The sequence below is a fragment of the Eulemur rufifrons genome, chromosome 1 (genome assembly GCF_041146395.1).
Source record: "Eulemur rufifrons isolate Redbay chromosome 1, OSU_ERuf_1, whole genome shotgun sequence".
In the NCBI taxonomy this organism is placed as follows: Eukaryota; Metazoa; Chordata; class Mammalia; order Primates; family Lemuridae; genus Eulemur; species Eulemur rufifrons.
The window spans coordinates 6,645,459-6,667,503 of record NC_090983.1 but is presented as its reverse complement, the minus strand read 5'-3'; the positions used below and the strand labels follow the sequence as shown (position 1 = coordinate 6,667,503).

Here is a 22,045-nt window from a genome sequence, read left to right as displayed (position 1 = left end):
ACAGCACGGTGTGCGGCAATGTCTACTCTCGTTTCTGGCAGATTCTGCACTATCTTGCTGTCCTGTTCACAGTCGTTCCCAACTGTTACCTTTTCACTGTAAAGTGTACCTCTTGGGAACGGCCTTTCTAATCAGAAGACACGACATCCACAAGATTAGGCTTAAAAAAATAAAAATACTGACAGATTTTCTATAAAAATGAAAAAAGACTTTTAGGTAAAAAAAAGATGCCACAAAGTGAGAAGGCAAGTAAGCCCTTGATCAATGTCAGCCTCTTGCCAGGCAGTATCTCCAGCTCTTTATCTGTACTGTTAATACTTTTCTAATCCGCATAAGCCTGAGAGGCAGGTACTATGACTATACCCATTTTACAGATAAGGCAACCGAGGCACAGAGAAGTTAAGTAACTTGCCCAAGGTCACACAGCTAAGAAGTAGAAGAGCTGAGAATCAAGCCCACGCAGTTGGGTGCTGGCGACTGTGTGTGTAACCATTATACTCTATTGCCTTCCCTATACTACACTGCAGGAAAAAACATTTGAAAATATTAAAAAATAATTAATATCCAGAATGTATACAAAGCTGCTATAAATCAAGGTAAATATAAACAACCCCATAGAAAAAGGGCAAAGGATAAGAATAGGCAATCGATAGATAAAGAAATGGAAAGGACCAATAACCATATGCAAAGGTGCTCAAGTTCACAAGTCACCAAGGACAGGCAGGGTAACACAAGATACAATTCTTCATCTAACAGATTAGAGAGAAAATGAGGAAGTTCAACAACAGGGCGAGGGAGGGTGTGTGAAAATGGCCTCTCGCGCTGCTGGTGGCCGAGTAAACGTGCACTGCCATTTAGAATGGCGATTTGGCAGTACCCACCACCATGGACAAGGCACTTCATTCCTGACAGCAGTTCCCTTTCTAGACGTCCGTCCTCCAGCCGTAGTCTCACAGGAGCACAAAGCCGTACACACGCACACAAGCTGTCCCGAACCCTCTACTGGAGCGACTGCTGAGTTCACCTGTACTCTCTCTGCCCTCCAAGCTGCGCGAGGATCAGCTGGGCCCAGGGCAGCCACCTGCATGCCTCTCTACCCACCTGGTGAGTGTGCACTTCCTGTCGCTCAAGTTCCTCCTTAAACTTATTCAAGCCAGCTGTACCTGCGCTGCAATTACATCATTTCATGATAAAAACCAATGCATTTTCAGGGCAAAGGGATTGTTTTTATGAAAATTAAGCTGAAATGTCTGAAAAGTCCAGGAAAGGCAAGATGATAAAAACTATAACCAAAACCAAATGGCAGCTGAATACGGTGAAGCTAAAACAAGTGTCTAAGCTCCCAAATCAACGGTGGGTCACGGCTGTGCTTTGTTGAGAGAGACAAGCAGATAAAACAGGTCGTCTGCGGGAACCAACAATCCCAGAAACAGCCAAGACACATTTACGTTGTTTGTATTTTTTTAAACATTGAAAGTGTACTAATTAGTTACTTATTTAATTCTAAAACATTTAAAAATAAAGTGGTACCTTTATCAATGGATAGGATACCTTTAACAATACAAAATGTTCACTTTGGTGATTTTTTTTTTTTTACCCTGAATTCTACTGTTTGATAATAAGATGGGTTTAGTTTTCTAATCAATTGGAGATATATATATATATATATATATATATATGTATATGGTCTTGCTGTGTTGCCCAGGCTGGAGTGCAGTGGCATCATCATAGCTCACTGCAGCCGTGAACTCCTGGGCTCAAGCGATCCTCCTGTCTCAGCCTCACGAGTAGCTGGGACTACAGGTGCGCACCACCATGGCCAGCTAATTCTTTTAAATTTTTTGTAAAGATGGGGTCCCCCTATGTTGCCCAGACTGATCTTAAACTCCTGGCCTCAAGTGATCCTCCTGCCTCGGCCTTCCAAAGTGCTGGGATTACAGGTGTGAGCCACTGAGCCTGGCAGAATCTCTGTCTTTTAGTGGAGGAATTTAAGCAATTTACATTTATTCTTACAACTGATATGTTTGCTAAACTCTGCCACCTTATCTAATGCTATTTGTTTTTTGTGTTTTTACTGTTTGCTCTCTTTTTATTATATGGGCCCTTTTTTCTCTGCTTTTAGCTTCGCTTATGTTGTAAAAGGTTTATACTACGTTTTTAAGTTCTACTAGGATTTATCTCTAGGTTCTACGTTAGAAATTTCATTTAAAAAAACTCCCAATGCAGCCATTTGCAAAGTACTGCTCACAAGTCATGATGGATGTCAAAGCTTTAAACATTTCCTGATTCTACAGGGCAGGACACCCACGTAAGCCCTCGGTGGCCCTTCAAAAGTCAAGTTTTATCAAGGCTTGCCCAGCAGCAAACCCATCATAAAACCCGAGTCTGAGTAACATGATACTGGTCAGGAACTATTCTCAGTCTTGGTCATTAAATGTGTATAGACAGTCTACTGTTTTGTCTTTTAAATACACAAGAGCAAATGTTTCTGCACCATGGAGTGCAGGGTAACAGGAGTTGAGGAAGTGCAGGGCCTTTGGAGCCACAGCTGCGGCAGGAACCAGCGCAGGGTGGGTGCAAAGGAGCAGGGGGGTGCGCTGGGGGTGCGGGTGCGGGTGCGGGCGGGGCGAGAGGGCGCGTGAGAGCAGAGACACAATGGCATCTGGGTGGACCAAGCGCTGGTAAAAACCAAACCTCTTCATGTTTTCCTTCTGTACCACTTTTTAAATTTCACAATTAACACACACTCGCATCCTCATTTTCTCTCAACCATTCTGTCTTTACTGCTCATTACAGTCTTCTCTCTATACCACGAATTTTTCTCTAATACCCAAATAATCCTTGTTCAACCAAAATGAACAGATTTCTTAGTTATTCGTTTCTGTTACTGTTAATTTATAATCGATTATTTCTCCCTGCTAGCGACAAACCCATAGGCAACTCAAACAATTTCGCATAGTCTAACCGGTGGTCAGTGAAGCCTGCCTGGACCATCGAATGAAGGGGTGCGAAACACAAGCTCCAGATTTCTGCACCGTTTCAGGAGGGGTGGGCAAGCTGAGCGATTTCTTTTAGGGCCCCCACTCATCCAAAGTTCAAATGGCCCCAAAATAAAGTTGTAGGGTAAGACCATAGTGCAAAGAAATACGGTAGATTTCTGCCAACCACAGATACCTGGAATTACTCCATAGTCACAGTGAGTTCAGCATCACCTAGGGCTTTAGCGGTCACATATGACAGGAAAACCCATCAATAATAATAGAGGGTGTAAAACATGCAAACTTACTACCTAATAAAACAGCAATGCTTTGAACACTCGATATTGGGGCCGAGCTGTCCTAGAAGGTAACTGGGTATTTTTTGTTGCCTGTAAAATAATGTTTTTTTTTCCTGCATGTTCTAGAAATTCTTCTGGTGAACCAGCCTGGGAACCTCACCCCCCAGGGGAAGGCAAACACCTGTGAGCTCCCAAGCCATCGCCCTGGGCCCCGTGTTACCTCCTGCAGTCTGATCTCCTCGGGCTGCAGGATCTCCAGCACTCCGCTGCTCTGGATTTCAGGCAGATCCTGCCAGAGGTTAAACCTCGAGTGGGGGTTACTGAGCAGGCAGATCTGAGGCAGAGCCTTCCTCTCAGGTGGGCTTGCCAGCTCCTCCTCTTCCTCCTCCTCCTCTTCTTCTTCCTCCTCTGGAGTGTCCTCGATGGCCGGGGACCCATCGGCATTGGCCTGTATCTCTGCATCCTGTTGCCTCCTGGTTTCAATTTCCTGGAGAGTTGATTTATCTCGGTATTCCTGATACAGGAGCCCTGGAATCAAATGGCGTTGGAATAAAGAGAGGAAAAAGATTTTTAGATGGCGATCACTCGATCACTGCGTCCAGGCTGCATGTTCTCATCAAGAGTGATTGCTTTGTCCGGGAACACGCTCAGCAACAGCATAAACTGCCGTCGTCTTTATCCTTGGGAAAGATCAGCATGTGTAAGTTTTTTTCCCAACAAATAAAGAAATGCCCAGACAAATTCAAAATCCAATCACACAAATATATGCCTCTCCCACACATATTTGGCAAACAAGAACCTAGAACTTGACGTCTTCACAGCCAAACTGATAGCAATGTCCCAGTTATGTTTCAATATCCCAACAGGATACTTTCCATAGCCTTAAATGCTTCAATATTAAAACTCAAGTATATTCATTTGTGAAAAGGGAGCAGTTGTAAATTCTCATGTTGAAAGGGGTAAAAAAAAAAAAAAACAGTATTCCACCAACTTTATGATTTAAAAGGGAAATATTCATTTTTTTGCTTTCACAGTTTCAAATTTACTTCCCTGACAAATTGTCCTTGAAATAAATACATTCCAGTCTCAAAGGAGATTTGGTGGTTCAGTTGAATCAGTGCAAACGTGGCATCCCCACGGGATGTCCTGACCTGGGGGCACAGGGACTCTCTCTCCACACAGGAAGCAGTGTGTTGGGGGTACTGTGGCTGGGCAGGGATGGGAGGGGGATCCCGCCTGCTGGGAGGCCGGGAGGAAAGGATCTGACCTGAGAGTCTTGTCTGCTCTGCCACAGAGGTAGGCGTCTACCCCGAGGGCAAGGGGGAGGCCCCAGGAGACCTGCGCGCTGGTGCTCTGGTCTGCATCTTAGAACCATGGACTGGGGAGAGACGGGATGCGGCAGCCCCTCAGGAGAGCGAGGAAGGAGGCTGCACCTGCACCGGTGGGGGCGGAGGGGATGGGGCTAAGGTCCAGATTCGGTGGACAGTTACAAGGCAGAGGACAGGCCCCGGGTCATGAGTAACACCCAGGCAAACAGCTCAGGTGCAGAGTCGAGGATCTCGCGGTGGTGGAGCACTCGGGACGTGCCCCGGCACCAGGACGCACTGGTCTGCTCCTCCGGAGAGCAGCCGGGGCCCCTCGATGTGTCTGGCTATGAAACAAAGATGATCATCCCAGGAAAGGTCCCAAACGGATAAATGTACCACTTGATAAACACTTGCTCTTTTTTATTTTTATTTTCATTTTTTATCTACCTAAGATAGTACTTCAAGCACTTGCTCTTACAATGCAGTACAAACATTAGCTATTAATCCTTCTTTATCTAATTGTTAGACATATCTAAACAGTAGAAAAAGGAAAAATAGAAAAACAGACTACCTTTGAAATCCTGAATGTGGCTGTATAAATTATATTTAATGAACAGGAATCTAATAAGTCCACCCTATGGATTAAATTAGTTAGCTTCTGATACTCCATAACTCTAAATTATAAAGCCTTTATGCCAAGGTAAACATAGCACTAACTCCAAACACTTAAGATCCTGTGGTTTTCTAATGATGCAATCTAGCTGAATACAATATGACATTAATTTGACAAAGGAATAAAAAAGAAAATCAAACTCTATGCAACCCAGATTGAAGACCCATGAAGACAGGTCTAACATCAACTAAGTCAGTTCGGTAATGAGCGTAATATACAACGACTGTTGCCAACATTAGGCTAATTAGCATCCCAAGAGTCTGATGCTGTTTACAGAGGTTTAAAGAAACCAGGTTTCCGCAGGTTGACTTGGATTCACTTTTCAATGCCTGGCACAGAGTCTCTCCCGCATAGTAGGTACTCAAGTATTTGTTGAATACCTTTTAAAAATGCAGTTTCCAAGCTACACAGAAGTGTCTAATTTGGCATATTTTTGAAGGCTCAATAATATGTCTTACGTACGCCGTAGTGGGCAAATCACGAGTAAATGAACATTTGACCTTGAACATCTCACTGTGATACATACGCTGGAATGAGACAAAAATACCAGCAATGTGGGGAGCTGGGTTGAAAGTAAGATTTCTGAAATCACACTGTGGCAGACGTTGTTGGCTGCTGTTCTCTGTCCCCTCACACCCCTTCTTCCCAGTTGGCAGGGGACGGTTTTGTTGTGCACTGACCCATTCTGCGCTCAGGCAAGTGAGTGAAGGCGGACTGATGGAAACCGGCCAGACAGTTCTCTCCCCTTGCCAGTGGTGGGTTCAGACACGGCCTGCGGCACAACCTGGCTGCTGCGGTCTTAATGTTGGTATCTCCGCCCCAATTCCTATCTTGCAACCTAATACCTAATGTGATAGTATTAAGAGGTGGGGCCTTTTGCAAAGTGATTAAGACTTGAGGGCTGTGCCCTCATGAGTGGGATTAGTGCCCTTATAAAAGAGGTTGAAGGCAGCTGCCTTGCCCCTTCTGCCACGTGAGGCCACACCAAGAAGGCGCCATCTTTGAAGCAGAGAGGGGCATCACTAGATGCCAAATCTGCTGGCACTTTGATCTTGGACTTCCCAGCCTCCAGAACTGTGAGCAATAAATTTTTTTTGTTGTTTATAAATTACCCAGTCTAAGGTATTTTGTTATAGCAGCAGGAAGAAATTAAGATACTAGCCAAGGAGAGTAAGGGGACATCTTCTAAGGGCTGCTCAAAAAGATGTCCCTCCCCAATAGACACCTGAAGACAAATTGCCCCTCCTGCTTTTACACATGGCTGCTTGAGGATGTGATGCCTGGAGCTCTGGCAACCGTCTTCTAACACGAGGTGCAAATGGAGGAGGGGAAGTAGGTGGAGCAGCTGGGGGACTGCTTGGCTGAATGAACCAACTCTGGACCCGTTAACTGAGATGGAAGGCTCCGTTGCTTAAGATCACTTCTTGCTAGACAGTCTGTGATTTGTAGCCAGAGACTCTCAATATAAGTAACTGTAGAATTTTCTTACAAATTTCTACTTTTTTCTGAGGTATTCAAAATATGAATTTAGACACCAATTTTCCTGGAGTTACTGTGGTTACAAAGAGTTATCCAACACACTGTGTAACAATTTCCCATAACCGTTTACTTTTATTTGCCTTAAATTCAGATTACAATACAAATAGGGTTGCTGTACCTGAGAAACTATGTATCATCTGACTAAATGTCTGTACTCAGTGTACTGTTAACATATCATGTTTTCCACTTTATATTTTGTACATTCAGTAAGCTCAACTTTACAAGGACACTAAGTGTGCCTGTGAGAGCCTGCGCTTGGTGTTATACCCAGGTGGAACCGGAGGCTCAGTGCCCACCTCTCATATGACAATGATCTCTACCAGGTTGGTTGGGCTGCCCAGAAGGAGGGGAAGCCCCCAGCTCCTCTTGCCAAAGCCCCCGAGTCATTCAAAATCTGTCTTTCAGAAAAGAATTTTTTTCTTTAAATCTCAAATAGAAATTTCTGAAGGGCAAGAGATTCATTTATTATTTAGGGAGCACCATCTGTGTGCCAAGTATTGTGTTAGGTGCAAGACATAACAACGGCACACACAAACATACACACAAACAGGCGAAACCAGTCACAGGGTCTCAGAGTCCATGATCCACCACGGACCAGGGCCGCAGCCAACTGTAATGACAGTTGTCTACCACACCACGCATGGTTCTGACATAATTCTGTCTGGCTTTGGTGGGAGCCACTGCAAAATCCAACACACTGGTCTATAAAATGCCCACAAGTTCTCCCCACTTTATCTTCCCCTTAAGGAGACTGTGTCTTTAGGAACCTGCTGTTCTTTCCTGATACCTGGCAACGAATCACTGCACTCACAGAGCTGAAAGCAGCTAGGCTGTTGCAGGGATGGGCTCAGCACAGGCCTCAAGTCTATTACCAAGGATGAGATGCAGGTGGGCCGCCTGTGCTGTCACTCAACACATCTGTTGAGCACTTACTACAGGCCAGGCCCAGGTGCCCAGAAAAGACATTTGCTGTGACATCAGCAGATATTGGCAGAGGCAGCGGGGGACACACTCAGAATGTCAGAGTCTCTATTGCTTACCAGAGGAAGAAACTAAGGCCCCAAACGAGCAGGTGCTAGAACTCAGGGCCCAGACTACCGGCTTCAAGCTTATGCCACTGGCCCGACAGGGCCACTGTGTTCTAGAAAGATATCTCCACGCACCCATAGTGCAGACGGGAGGAGGCACGAATCTCCTCTCCAACGTGGATGTCTTTCCAGTCAGGACACTGATCCTAGCCAAAGAGGAGCCCTTTCAAGAGAATGGAAGCAAAGCTCCCAGCGTAGGCAAAGGCAGAAGTGGCTCTCCTCACTAGGAAGGGCCATGTGGCAGAGAACTGGGAGAAAGGGGTTTTCAGGAGTCTTTGTTTAAAAACAGGATTTCCCAACTGGCATCAGTTTCAGATCAGCCCCTCTCCACTCCCCCAGCAAACAAAGGGAAAAGCCACTACCACCACCACCCAGCCTGACACGTGGGGGGCCCCACTGGGAACAAAATTCCTGGAGTCAGCGCAGCTTAACAGCATGCAGTGTGTGCTCCGCCCCCTCAGCTCTGCAAGGGCTCAGCTCCTCTCGGTTCAGCTTAGAAAGATCCCTGCCAGGGAAGAGTGGGCTGGCCCCGCAAGGTCTCCCAAGCACCGGGTCTCCTGTGGTGAAGGAAGCTCCACTCCCCCCTAGAGACACTTCATGTCTGTCCAAACCTTTGGGACTGGAGGACAATAATTACATACTTAGGGAAGAAATTTTCCAAACCTAGAATTTTTATTTAATGAATAGACTGTCGGCTGCTGTGACAATGAAGAATAAAAAGATCTTCTAAGCAGCCAATACCATTTTCAGAATAAGGGAACCCATATTATCCATTCCCTGGTGCCTCAGGTGACGACATGAGGACTAGCTGGATGTCACTAGCAATTTTATTTTTTAATGCACATGCTGGAGTTCTTGGGACGTAGTTCAATCCACTTTCTGTATTCACGGTGCTTCAGCTGCAGCTGTGTAGGAACTGGACACACAGGCTGAGCCTCGGTTTCCCTTCCCTGCCATATTCCTAGAGAGGCTTCCCTTCCTATTCCAGGGGCCTCTAGGGGTTCTGCTTTTTCTCTACTTTGCCTTCTTTCCCCTGTGCAAGGAAGCCCCCGCCTCCTCTCCCCAGATCTCCTCTTCCCCGAGGCCCCAGCAGCCAGCAGCCAGTAGCCAGCGTGGCTAACAGGTTTCCGCAGGCCCTTCCCTGGTGGGGCTAATGCAGTCCCCTCCTGCTCGGCTCCACCCCTTTCTGGCAGAAGTGACAGGGGGACAAAGAGCCTTCCCCCAGAAAAGGGCTGGGCGAGTAGACCTCTCCACAGAGTGGGACAGAAATCCATTTGCTGAAGCCCAGTTGTGCGGCACTATGATGTGGCAGCTCTGCCCGCGGATCCATTTAGAACCAAATGTGTCCAAAACGCTCCTTACCCACATCAGACGCCTGCCTTCACGCGCAACACCGCGGCATCCCGCGAGCAGAGGGACCCCTGAGTCCTCCAGGAACCCAAGTTTCCCAACTGAAGCCCCGTCGCCACCGGGACACCCACCTATTTGTTCAATGAGGTTTCTCCAGGAGTCGGCGGGGATGGGATGGATCATCTGCAGGGCCTCGGTGAGCGTGGTGGGGCTGTCGGCCAGGGCCGGGCACTCCTCGGGCGTGGTCCCATTTCCCGGGGTGGAGGACGACAGGCTGCCAGAGAGGGAGGAGGGCGAGGGGCTGGTTACTTTTAAGCAACGACACACGTTGGCCGACTCGCGAGGGGCGTCCGCGCAAGCGGCTGCTGGCCAGCCGTACCCTGCCCCGACCCGGGCGCAGCGGCCGCAGCCGCCGCCGCCCCTCCAGGCCGGGCGGGCCCCACAGGTCCTTTTTGTCACTGCACCAGGGCGCGACGGGTGATTCATTCCCACACCAGCCCGCCCAAACCTTCATGTTTTTGGAGCTCGCGGACAGGCGTCGGAAACTTGGCGCACCCTGCCCGCTGCGCGGCGCCTACCCGCCGGCCCGACGGGCCCCACGGTCAGGGGGCCACTCAGTGTCCCTCGCCGTCGCACAGCCCCCGTCCCCTTTCGGGCCCCGATCCTCGCGTCCCGGGGCCACGCGGCGCGGAGAGGGGGCGCCGAGCGGGACGCGCGCGCCCAGGACGCCCGGTCGAGGGGCGAGAGGCGTCCCCGGGCAGGGACCCAGGTGCCGGCGGACGAGGCCGGGACTCACCACCCACGGGGTGGGGTGCGGGCCCGACGGGGTCCAGGGCGGGACGTGGGGGGCGGTAGGGGATCGCGGGCCGGGGACTGGGGTTAGGCCGCACAGGTCGGTGCCGGGGCCCGGGGCTCAAGCTGGGAAGAAGGCACGCGGGGACGGCCGTCCGTCCTCACCTGCCGGGCAGGTGTCCCGCCGCCGAGTCGCGCGCGTCGCTCTCCGAGGTGGAACTGTCGTGGTCCACAGCGCAGGCGGCGCTGAAGGCTGCGGCCAACAGCTCCATGGGGCTGGCGGCGGGACGGGCGCAGGGGCCGGGTCGGGGGCCGTGCTGGGTGCCCCGAAGCCGGGCCGGAGCGACGAGCGGGCTCCGGAGCGGGGTCGCAGCGCGAGCGGCTCTAGCCTGAGCTGCCGCCGCCGCCGCCGCCGCCGCCGCCGCTGCCGAGCGCTCCCGCGGGCGGGCGCGCGCCCGGAGGCTCCCGGGGTTGCCACGGCAACGGGGGAGGCGGGAGGGGCTCAGCGGCGGGGGCGAGGCCGGGCGGCGGCGGGGCGGGGGCGACGGGGCTGGGCGCGACCGGGGCCCGCGGGCGCCTACTGCGGGCCCAGGACCTCCCGCCGCGTGCGCCTTCCTCCCGCCGCCGCAGCGCCCAGGACAGGAGAGCGACAGGGCAGAGTGGGGGCTAGCGAGCCGCGCCTTGGCCTGCCCGCCCCCTTCTCGCGGTGGGGCCTGCTGTCCCAACTCCGCGGGGCGCACCTGGAAAGTGCGGGCGAGGCGACCCTCCGCCTTGCCCACGCTCGGCACTCTCTGCAATCCCCCGCAGGGATGCGGCTCAGCGACCCCGCTTCTGCAGCCCCGAGCCGGGCCTCTAGCTGGAGGTGCCTCCGTCATTCGAGGCAGAGACTGAGGTCTCAGAGGCTCCCTGCACGCCAGTTCCTGACCCTTACGGTGGGGAGGGGGCCGGCACGAAGGCCTCTCCCGGCAAGTCTGCCCGCAGGATGAGCCTCCCTCAGCTACGCGAGACCCTGGCGGGCGCGGGATCGATTTCGGGGCGCGAGAGGAGGAGAAACAAAGTCCCCGAAAACTCCGCCCGGTTTCCCTGCCCAGTCTCATTGACTCTTGGAACTGCGCTCAGTGTTAGCTAGTTCTGTTCGATCGCGGACACGAAAGAGAGCAAAAAGGGTACCTGGGGGAGTTGAGGAGGCAGATGTCCCGCTTGGCGAGGTCCTAAAGGTGGGCCGAGGCAAGCCGGCCCTCTGCTCAGCGACAATGCTGTCTGCTCAGATGTGACATGGACACCTAGAGGGAGTCCATCCTGCGAGCCAACTGGCACAGTGCGCGGTGTCCAGAGGTCAGCCCGCTCCCTTAAATGGGCGCTAAGGCGACAGCGCCGGCGTCTGCAGCCAGAGTCGGTTCCTATGTTTATGGTCCCAGGATACCTGAACGGTGCCGGCTGGAGTACAGGGCAGGTTACTCTGCACTTTCTACCCACCGGGCATTTGTTTAAATTAACAAATCCCTCGGCTTTTGGGATGCAAATACTCATGGGGCAGGGGATGCAGTTACTCATTAATTGCTTGGCTTTAATCGATCCATAGCCAGCCTTGAGTAGGGCAGTTGTGATCAAGGAAGGGTTAGGGAGGAGCAATAGGCGGCTTTTTGCCTGGCAGGGAATTCCGCTTTGCAGATTTCTGAGGGATCCCCTGCAGGGTGCGGGCACATTCCATCTAGCTCCAGCTCTGACTCCAGAGAAGGGTGCTCAGGTTGACTGCAATCCAGTTCCTACGGCTTCCACTTAGCCCTGGCTCCCCTTTAGGGGCCAGAATGGACAGATCTGATCTGCCCTTAAGGCCTCAGAGTATCACAGACAACCATCTGGTCTTCCCTTTCCCAAGCCAAACACCTCCCTTCCTCGATGCTCTCGCATGGACCCGTGTACCTGCAGGCAGCCCCTCTCTTGCCCTCTGCTTTTTCATCTGCTCACTGGCCATCTCCAGCTGGGCGGCCCCTGTCTTAGTCTGTTCAGGCTGCCACAGAAATACCAGAGACTGGGCAGCATATGAACAACGGAAATTTCTTTGTCACAGTTCTGGGGGCTGGAAGTGTGAAATCCGGGTGCCAGTGTGATCTGCTTCTGGGGAGGGCCCTCTGCCAGGTTGCAGACTGCTGACTTCTCATTGTAGCCTCACAGGATGGAAAGAGAGGGAGAGATCTCGGGGAGCGGGTCTCTTTTATAAGGGCACTAATCCTATTCATGAGGGCTCCAGCCTTATGACCTAATCACCTCTCAAAAGTCCCACCTCTTAATACCATCACCTTGAGGGTTAGGATTTCAACATATGAATTTGGGGGGGGACACAAACATCGAGTTCATAACATTCTACCTCTGCCCCCCAATTCCTGTCCTTCTTACATGCAAAATACACTCATTCACCCCAATAACCCAAAAGTCTTAACTTGTTCCAGCATCAACCCTAAAGTCTAAAGTCCTAAGTCTCATCTAAATCAGATATGAATGAGACCCAAGGTGTGACTTATCCTGAGGCAAAATTCCTGTCTAGCTGTGAACCTGTGAAACCAAACAAGTTCTGTGCTTCCAAAATACAGTGGTGGGACAGGCAGAGGATAGACATCCCAGTTCCAAAACGGAGAAATAGGACAGAAGAAGGAGGTGACAGTTCCCAGATAAGTCCAAAACCTAGCAAGGCAAATTCCGTGAGATCTCAAGTCTAGAGAATAACCGTCTCTGGCTTGAGGCTTTGCCTTCCAGACCCACTGGAGGGGTGGTCCCACCTTCAGGGCCCACTGAGGCAGTGATATCACCCCCACAGCTTGGTGGAGCACTGCCTACTCTGTGGCTCTGAATGGTGGCCCCACCCCTGCCATGGTTCTCTGTGGTGGCCCATACTGTGGTTCTCTGTCAGGGAAGGGTCAAGCCCTTTGCCATCAAGTGGAGGCAGCCCTGTCCTCCAGCCTGGGCACTCCGGGCCTGTGGTGGGACTGGCAGTCCTGAATTGCCTTTTGGGTCATCCTTCCCTTGTCTTGAAGACAGCGTGTGTTCACAGCCAAATAGCTCTATGGTCCAGCCTGGAGGGTCTGAGAAGTCCACCAGCTTTCCTTCCTTCCCTCACTTCGTCCCCTTTTCTCGGTTTCCTCAGTCCCAGCCGGCACTGTGTCTGCTGGTGTAAGCCCACCTCTACGCTTGGCTTTTGTCGAGATGGTTAAGTCTGTGGTTCACACTGCGCGCATCTCCTTGTCAAACGGCCGGTCCCTTAGTGTTCCCTTCCAAACCTGCTTTCTCATATTTTGTACTATGGAACTGCTGAGAATTTTCCAAATCTTTTAGTTCTGCTTCCTTTTTGCTTAACAGTTCCATCTTCCCATCATTTCTCTCTTCTTGAATTTTACTATAAACCAGGAAGAACCAAGCCACTCCTTCAACACTTTGCCCAGAAATTCGCTCAGCTAAATATCCAATTTCTACCTTCTACAAAACACTAGAGCATGTGTGCAGCCCAGCCAAGCTCTTTGCCACCTTATAACAAGGACTGCTTTTCCCCCGTGCCCGAGAACACGCTCCTTGTTTCTTTTGGAGACCCCATCAGAGAGGCCTGTACCACCCATATTTTCTCCACTCATCTGTCCGTGATGACTTAGGAATTCTCTGAGACGACAGAAGCTTCCTCTACAGCGCTCCTTTATTCTTGGTGAGCTCTCACCAGAATCGCCTTTAAAATTCCATTCGTGGCAATCTAGGTTTTTTCTAGCCTCTGCCCACTGCCAGAGCCACTTCCGCATTGTGGGCATGTGCTCAGCGGCACCTTCGCCACTTAGTGCCAGTTTCTGCCTTCGTTCAGGCTGCTGTAACAAAATACCATACACTGTGTGCCCTGCACCAACAGAAATTTGTTTCTCACGGTTCTGGAGGCTGGAAGTCTGAGATAAGGGCACCGGCGTGGTCTGGGTCTGGGGAGGGCCCTCTGCCAGGTTGCAGACTGCTAATTTCTCCTTGGATCCTCATGTGGTGGAAAAAGGGCTTGAGAGCTCTCTGGGGTCTCTTTTAAAGGACACTAATCCCATTCTTGAAGACTTCACCCTCTTGATCTCGTGGTCTCTCAAAGGCCCCACCTTCTGATACCAACACCTTGGGGACGAGGATTCGACATCCAGTGTGCAGCCTGCCCTAAACAGCTAAACTCCGTGACCAGCAGGGCACTCACCGTCTCCCCCGACCCCCGCTGCCAACCAGGAGGCTGAGTGGAGCTTGAGAGCGAGCATCAACTTCTGCACCTTCTGGCAGCCCATGTATCGATGGCTCACTGAGCTCCCTGGGTCCCCAGAGTCCCTCAAAGCAGTCCCCTCTCCTTGGTATCTGGGCTGTTACAGTCTCCCCTTGCCCAGTCCATCCTTCCCATCCTTCTCTCTGTCCCTTTCTGTACCATGGCCTGCTTTTGTCCCTCCTTTGCGGAAGCATCTAGGCTGGAATCTCATCACCTGCGGGCAAAGCCCAGCCTCCTCGCACTGTAGCAGCTCTGTGCTGGCTGCCCCAGGCACTCGCCAGCTTCCGGGGCGGGGGACACGGTCCTCCCCAGCTCTTCTGAGGCTTTGGCCTCTCCACACTCTTTGAGGCTCTGGGCATTTCCAAAAGCCGTGCCCTCCCCTGGGACTCTGCTCCCCCTGGTGAAGTCCTCCCTTGCAGTTTGGGGCGTGCTGGGGCGTCCCCACCGGGCCCTTCCCCTGTGTAACCAGCGGTCGCTGCCTGTCCTGTAAGGCTCTGTTAGCACCCTGTTAATGTCCCTGCACTGAGCTGGGGGCTCCGCAGGTGTCTTAGTCATCGCTCATCAAGGTCGGGGAAGGGCACTCTGTGGCCAGTCTGCAGGGCCGCCTGGCGCGTGGCTTCATGCACCCTTAGATCTAACACTTAATGGGGGCAGTCACTTCACACTCTGCTGCACCAAAGAGAAAGGTTCACTTAAAAAAAAAATCAGAAAATATTAAAGTGAAATTACATATATTAGGATGAGTACGATAAAATCTTCCAATCAAAAAATAAGCTAAAAATATCTTCCTAATTATAAAGTCAGTTTAGAAAGTCACTGAGTTCTGAGGCACCTCACCTGAAGTTGCATTCCACATGTTCTATTTTCCATCATAGCTAGTGCGTATTAGGCAGGCTGTTATTAAAACCTCTTCTTAACGGATACTTCGCTCTGAATCATTCACAAAATAAAGTATCGATAAATATTCCAGATTTTTATACCTGATTGGCGCATAGTAGTTGCCCTATAAATATTTGCGAATAAATTCATGGTATGCTTTTTAAAAATTTAATTATTTTAGGTACTTTATCTAAAGATTATTTATTTCTTCCTTTGGGTTATAAACGTTAAATATTGGAAGCAAAGTGGATTCGAAGTTCTTGTTCATGTTTGTAAAATTTTTCTTGATCTTGAGGGAGAATTTCTGGAAGTGGAAGGAAGCTTAGAGATGATCTGGCTATTTTACAGAAGAAACAAGGCCAGAGTGTTAAATAAAATGCCCAAGATCGGCCAGGCGCGGTGGCTCATGCCTGCAATCCTAGCACTCTGGGAGGCCGAGGTGGGCGGATCGTTTGAGCTCAGGAGTTCAAGACCAGCCTGAGCAAGAGCGAGACCCTATCTCTACTAAAAATAGAAAGAAATTATATGGACAGCTAAAAATATATATAGGAAAAAATTAGCCGGGCATCGTGGTGCATGCCTGTAGTCCCAGCTACTCGGGAGGCTGAGACAGGAGGATCCCTTAAGCTCAGGAGTTTGAGGTTGCTGTGAGCTAGGCTGACGCCACGGCACTCACTCTAGCCTGGGCAACAGAATGAGACTCTGTCTCAAAAAAAAAAAAAAAGAAAAAAAAGCCCAAGATCATGCAGCTGGCTAGTGGCAGATTTGGAAGCATATGATAGTAAGTCAAGACTAACTTTTATGGAGTAAGGTACTGCAAATTTCTATTCACTTATTCTATTTTCAGGGTCACACGTTATGTCACCAGACCGTCAAATGCTTGTATTGTTAAATCTAGTAGGAAAATGCCTTGAACTAACTTCCTTTCTTCCTTCCTTCCTTCCCTTCTTTCTTTCTTGCAGTGAGAAGACATTCCTCAAATATATATTGGAAACTTGCAGAAACAGGTGCTTGATGGCTTTTAATTAACTGTATCTTTGAAATCCATAAATACAGTCACTTATTTTTGTCACTCTCAAAAGACATTTTTACTTGCTTTGAAAATCAGCAAATGCAGTCCACTTACGCAGAACCAGCAGTCAGTTCATAGAAGGCTACACCTTCTAGAGCTAAGTGGACCCCAAATCCAGGGAGAAAGTTAGGAAAAGGACAAGCTGTGTGCTCGGGAAGGGACCACCTTTCTCACTGCAGCTCCGAGAAACCCAGAAACTCGTATTCCATCAATGAAAAGATTTGGCCACAAGGAGACTTTCCAAAAATAAATTGTTCTGTTGTGTGGCTGGAGTTATTTTACTGGTGAGGTAGAGGTGGAGACTTTTCCTTACTTTTCATCATGGAGATAATTTGTGAATATGGGATTGTAACATGTTATGGAGGTAAAAACAAACTCATTCCAGCCTTGTGTAGTAAGGAATAATCTGACCCAAAGACAGGTCTGGCTTTGCGGTGGGGTCCTGGGAGGTGATTGCTAAGCTGCTGGAATGTCACGTCTGAACAAAGCGTCTTTCTTTACCTGGCAGCTTTGGGCCACACCAGATAGGGTGGGGCTTGGCTCACGTGGGGGCCTCCGGAGGGGCTGAAGACCGAGGTCAGCCATCTGGACACCAACCCAGCCTATGGGACTAAGCCCCAACAAAAACTCCAGACACCAAGGCTCAGGTGAGCTGCCCATGCACATTGTCACACATCGCTGCGGGGAAAGTTAGCTTTCTGTGACTCCTGCGGAGAAGACAACTCCGAGTGGGGAACTTTTCTGGACTCTGCCCCAAGCACCTTTGTCCTTGGTTGATTAAAATCCATATCCTTTCCCCACAATAAACTGTAAACTGTGAGTTTAACCGCCTTCAGTGAATTCAGTGGGTCCTTCTAGCAAATTATTGAAACTGACGGTGTACTTAGGGACCCCCAAGCCCTGCAGTTGGGGTCAGAAGTGAGGGTGGTCTTGTGGAATGTCCCCTGACTTTGCAATCTCCGATCTGGTTTGGAACCAAGTGATGATCACTTTCCTCTAACAGCCATCCTTTCCCTGACCTCCTTTTCTCCCCCTCAATCTGTCCTGAACACAGGCTGCCATGTTAATCTTGCTCAAAAACATTGGATCCCACACATCCGTTGTCCTCAGTGACTCCCCAGTACCTTGTTCGTAACTCTTTGCTCAAAGGAGTGCAGGCTGGGGCTGCCCAGATGAACGCGGGATCACTCCTGACGGCTCCCCAGGCCTGGCCCTCTGCTCTCTCAGCACCACTCTGTTCTCACCTGCTTCTCTCCCAGTGGACCTGAGCTTTCCAGGGGCAGCTATGAAGATGTCTTGATCTCTGCATCTGGCAACTCCAGGAGGCATTGGGAGGGAGTGGGTGCATGAGTCAGCAGAGGGAGGTGGGTGGGCTTGTGCTGCCATGCCCCTGCGTTGAGTCTTTCTTCCCCTGCGGTTATCGAGCAGAGCATTGGCACCCTCTTGGCATTACATCTTGCACTTCTTTGGCCAATCATGTTTCTTCAACCCACCTGTTTGGGAACCAGCAGGCAGTGCCTTCTGGGATTGGTGCCTCAAGCTTGGGTAGCTGTGATCTGTCTTGGTGAATCCAAAAAACCATTAAAACTGGATTCAGTGTTTTGATGAAGTGAGGAGGGTTTTGCTTTTGTTTTTGTTCTTTTTTGCTGTGGTTGCTATGGTGGACCATTGTGCTTTTGGTGAAATAGGGAAAAGGCCAGAGGGACGAGGAGATGTGTGCAAACTCCCGTCTGGTTTAAGGAGATGTGGTAGCGCTGGATGGGTTTCAACGACGATGGGAAGCAGGCCCACAATCTTAGGGCTTAATTGCTGAGGATGGGATATTGCTATGCTGACTGCATTTTCCGAATCAAAAATAGATGGCCAAGAATTTCGCTCCACTTCCAGGAGTGAGAGGCAGTCTGGAGGGGGATGCTCGGCTAGTGAAATGCTGGAATTTCCAAAGCATTTTGATGGTTCCTGTGTCCTTAGGAGCGTCCTTAAAAGGCTGGGACAATGGTGGCCAAGGAGCTTGGGAGATGCAGGGTCTGGAGTTTTGGCTGTGAGTGACGTCATGGGCTTCTGACCAATAGGAGCATCCTGAAGCAAGGGGGCGCTAAGCAGTAAATACTGTAATTTCTAAAATATGTTGAGAATGAAATTTGGAGTAATTAAGATTAGATAGTTCCATCTCCTTCCATTCAAATTTATTCATTTAAATTACCTTATAAACTATATGGTTAGGTCTAATATAGTCCTTTCTTAGTGGGAGCACTTTGCAAACTATACAAATAGAAAGTGGGCCAGGTGCGGTGATTCACGCCTGTAATCCTAGCACTCTGGGAGGCCAAGGCAGGAGTATAGCTTGAGGTCAGGAGTTCAAGACCAGCCTGGGGAACATAGCCAGACCTTGTCGCTTTAAAAAATAGAAAAATTATCCGGATGTGGTGGCATGCACCTATAGTCCCAGCCACTCGGGAGGCTGAGGCAGGAGGATCACTTGAGCCCAGGAGTTTGAGGTTGCAGTGAGCTATGATGATGCCACTGTACTCTAGCGTGGGAGACAGAACGAGACCCTGTCTCCCCCTACCCCCCTCAAAAAAGAAAGTGATATTATTATTATTTAAGTAGTCTGTATTTAGTGATAAAATACATTCACTATAGTAATGGAAAATGTGTTGCCTAACCATTAACCAGCCAAATTGTTAAGGTATAAAACAAAAAAGAAAAAGGCCCATACATAAACAGAGTGGACTTGAAGGAAAAGCATATAGTTAATAACAGTAATAATTAGAAATTGTTCAGACATTGTTCCTCTGAAATGACAAATAACTGGATTTTAGAGAAATAGTTTCTGTAACAAGAAGCAAGTATACAGTATGGTAACTTTTCATTTCCTATAGAGACATTAACAACCACCTCAATCTTAACATCCTGCAGAAAGAATGTTCTTTGTTGAGTTACCAGGACTAATTGTTCAAGGATTTAGGGTCTTGTGAAAAGATCAGTATGTTTTTGGTAGCGATGGGTCACTCTGGGGGACATGGGACACAGGTGCAGTGTACCGCCAACATGCTCAGTGCCAGGTCCTTGACTGCCAATCGTAATGTAGACAAACCACACTTCTTCCCAGGAATTCAAAGCTTTTCACTACTGTTGAGTCTGATAAGGAAACTGGTGACAGCAGCGTACAAATTAGCACAAACTAATTGAATGTCATCATAAAGAAAAAGCAGGCTATTTCAGGAGTACATCAGAAACACAACAAAGAGTTTTGAAAATGAAAAGCTAGTGGTTGCCAAGGCATGGAGCTGTCATTCACCCCGTGGGTGGGAGTGTGAATGGCTGTGACCTTTCCAGAGGGCAGTCTGATAACACATATCACAAATCTGCAAACCATACTCCTTGGCAAAGAGAGTCCACTTCTAGGAATATATCCTAATGAACTGTGGAGAGTCGGTGCAAAAAAATGAGCTGCAAGGATTCTTTTTATAGCGTTATTTATAACAGTGAAATATTTAATGTCCAATAATAGAAGATTAACTATTTAAATTATGATGTATCTCTCAAATGGAATACTGTATCATTAAAAATTATTTTAGAGGAATATTTAATAATCTGGAAAGACATCCATAGTATTTGAAATAAAAAGCAGATTGCAAAACTGGATGGTAGTATGGTCTTATTTTGTTTATAAATAGGCTTTTATATATGGAATTTTAAGCCTGCATGTATACTTTTAAAAGGACAAGAAGAATGATCACCAAAAATATTTCACAGTACTTGTAGCTGGTTAGTTGGATTCTGAGGGAATTTTCCTGCTTTTACTCATACATGTTTAACATTTTTTTCTACAATAAATGTGTCACTTATGTAATAAGGGAAAAATAGTTACTTTAAAAAACAACATCAATCCCTTAATGTGCGTAAATTTAGAGCATGTGTTTTAGCATTCACATAACCAGAGGGGATCCTCCTTTAACTTGAAGGGGGGCGGTGTGGGGGGGGGGAGGCTGTTTTGTGTTCTCTAGGTTTACTTGGGGGGAAAATACCTTAATCTGTTCCATAAATCTATCTCTGAAGAAGCTCTTCAATTTCCAAAGAGTCACAGATTCAAATTTCAGAGTAAATTACTTCCTGGCATCATTCAAACTAAAGCACTCACCTGATATTCTCATCTGCCTGGTTATAAAAATAGGCCCTTTTCCAGAAATTCCCCTTTTCCTTTCATAGATCCACATGTGTAAATCTTAACCAGAAGGCTTCTTCCTTCTCAGCTAAAACCATGGGCCTATGAGAGGAGGCATCAAAGAAGTCACCACCTCCAGCACTGCCTAACACCACCAGCCCTTCCCTGCCCTCCTGCGTGGCCACAGCCCCCTCGTACTGGCTCAGGTGCCACCTCTTCCATGGAGCCCCCCATCCCATCCCATAGCTGGCTATATTTGCTCGCTCTTAGATCTCCTAGAGCGCTTCACCTGGGCTTCTCTTGAGGCTCTGATCGCTGTACTGGAAAATGAATCCTCTGTCTGCTGGACTGTGCACAGAGACAGGAGGGCTGCTTGCTCCTGGACCTGGCTGTGCCGGGCAAGCACCCGGTATAGCTTGAGGCAATTTGCTTATTTGCTGAAGGAGGCAGACCTGGGGGAAGCTTAAAAGCCCATAGCCCCTGTGCCTGTCGTGAATCAGAGCCACAGAAACATCTTACAGACTCTTTTCCATTTGCCCATTAACATAAATCTTTTCTCCTTGCTACCCTCTTAAAAGGTGAGCGCACCTTCAGCTAAAGTACCATTATTATCTGGGGGGAAAATCAGTTTACCAGCAAAGAAGTGAAATGTCATTTTTTTTTAACCTACTTAATGTTCACGCCTCCCTCGAACTGACCAGTTGCTGCTGCTTTTCCTAATTTTAAAGCTGTGTCTCATTTTTTCCATGCAGTGAAGATTGCACGTTAAATTATTGCTATTTCTAAAATGTGGCTCAGCCCTTGGAGGAGCTTTTATTTGTCACAGAGTCAGCAGGATCTCTGGGCCTGTTTCTCTGTTTAGCTTAGGCTAAAAAGACGGTCTTTTGGTCTTTCCTAGATCCCTCCTTCTTTCCTTTCTTATGGGGATCTTGGAGGAGGGTCTTCAGCTCACCGGAAATACATGCTTCTGTTTGAAATTAGCATTTGTTCTTAAAAAAGAAAGAGACTCTATCTAACCTGTCACCAGCTGAGTGTTTTCTGTAAGAAGTGATGGATTCTTACCAGGAGAAAAGAGCCTTCTCCACAGTCATGACTCAGAGAAATGACAGAACAGAAGGAAAAAATTCCTTCCCGTTGAAAACACCTTAGAACACACCCTGTCCCTTCCATCACCCAAGGGCCTCAGTCTCAGCACTTCGCGTGCTGTGAATATCCATCAATTGTGTATTTGTCTTAAAGATGGAGTGCTCTAAATTTTCTGGATTAAAATCCATTGTGATTGCTGAACTCACAATCGGGGGAAACAGGCGGGCATACATCGCTGATTGGAGAAGGACATCGAGGCTAACTTCGTATGGAAGGGAAATTGACAATAAGGAATAGACCTATGCACGCACTTGCCCTTTGACCCAGTGATTCCACTTCTGAGACTATACCCCGAAGACACGCACCCTCAAATACGAAGCAAGATTTGCACAAGGTTATTCATTGTGACGTTAGTTTTGAGAGCAAAATATCGGAAACAACCTAAGTACCCATGCCTAGGAGAGTGTTTGAATAAACTACAACATAGTCACGCAATGCAGCGCTATGCGGTTGTCAAAATGAGAATGGGGAAGGTGTCTCTGAACTGAAA

The 22,045-nt window shown here is 48.8% G+C and overlaps 1 protein-coding gene across 4 annotated transcripts in view; it reads right to left on the bottom strand.

Annotated features, from left to right (window-relative positions):
• NGEF (neuronal guanine nucleotide exchange factor) overlaps window positions 1-22,045 on the bottom strand; it is a 99,104-nt gene that overhangs the window by 28,310 nt on the left and 48,749 nt on the right. For 2 of the 4 annotated variants that reach the window (XM_069469720.1, XM_069469808.1), the window contains exons 4-5: window positions 9,366-9,508; window positions 3,498-3,805 (exon numbers count right to left, since the gene is read on the bottom strand). In XM_069469720.1, coding sequence (XP_069325821.1) covers window positions 3,498-3,805; window positions 9,366-9,508 — 451 coding nt within the window. Of the gene's footprint in view, window positions 1-3,497; window positions 3,806-9,365; window positions 9,509-10,191; window positions 10,460-11,196; window positions 11,256-22,045 lie in introns of those variants that run through there. The other 2 variants (XM_069469961.1, XM_069469890.1) reach the window with 2 other exon arrangements.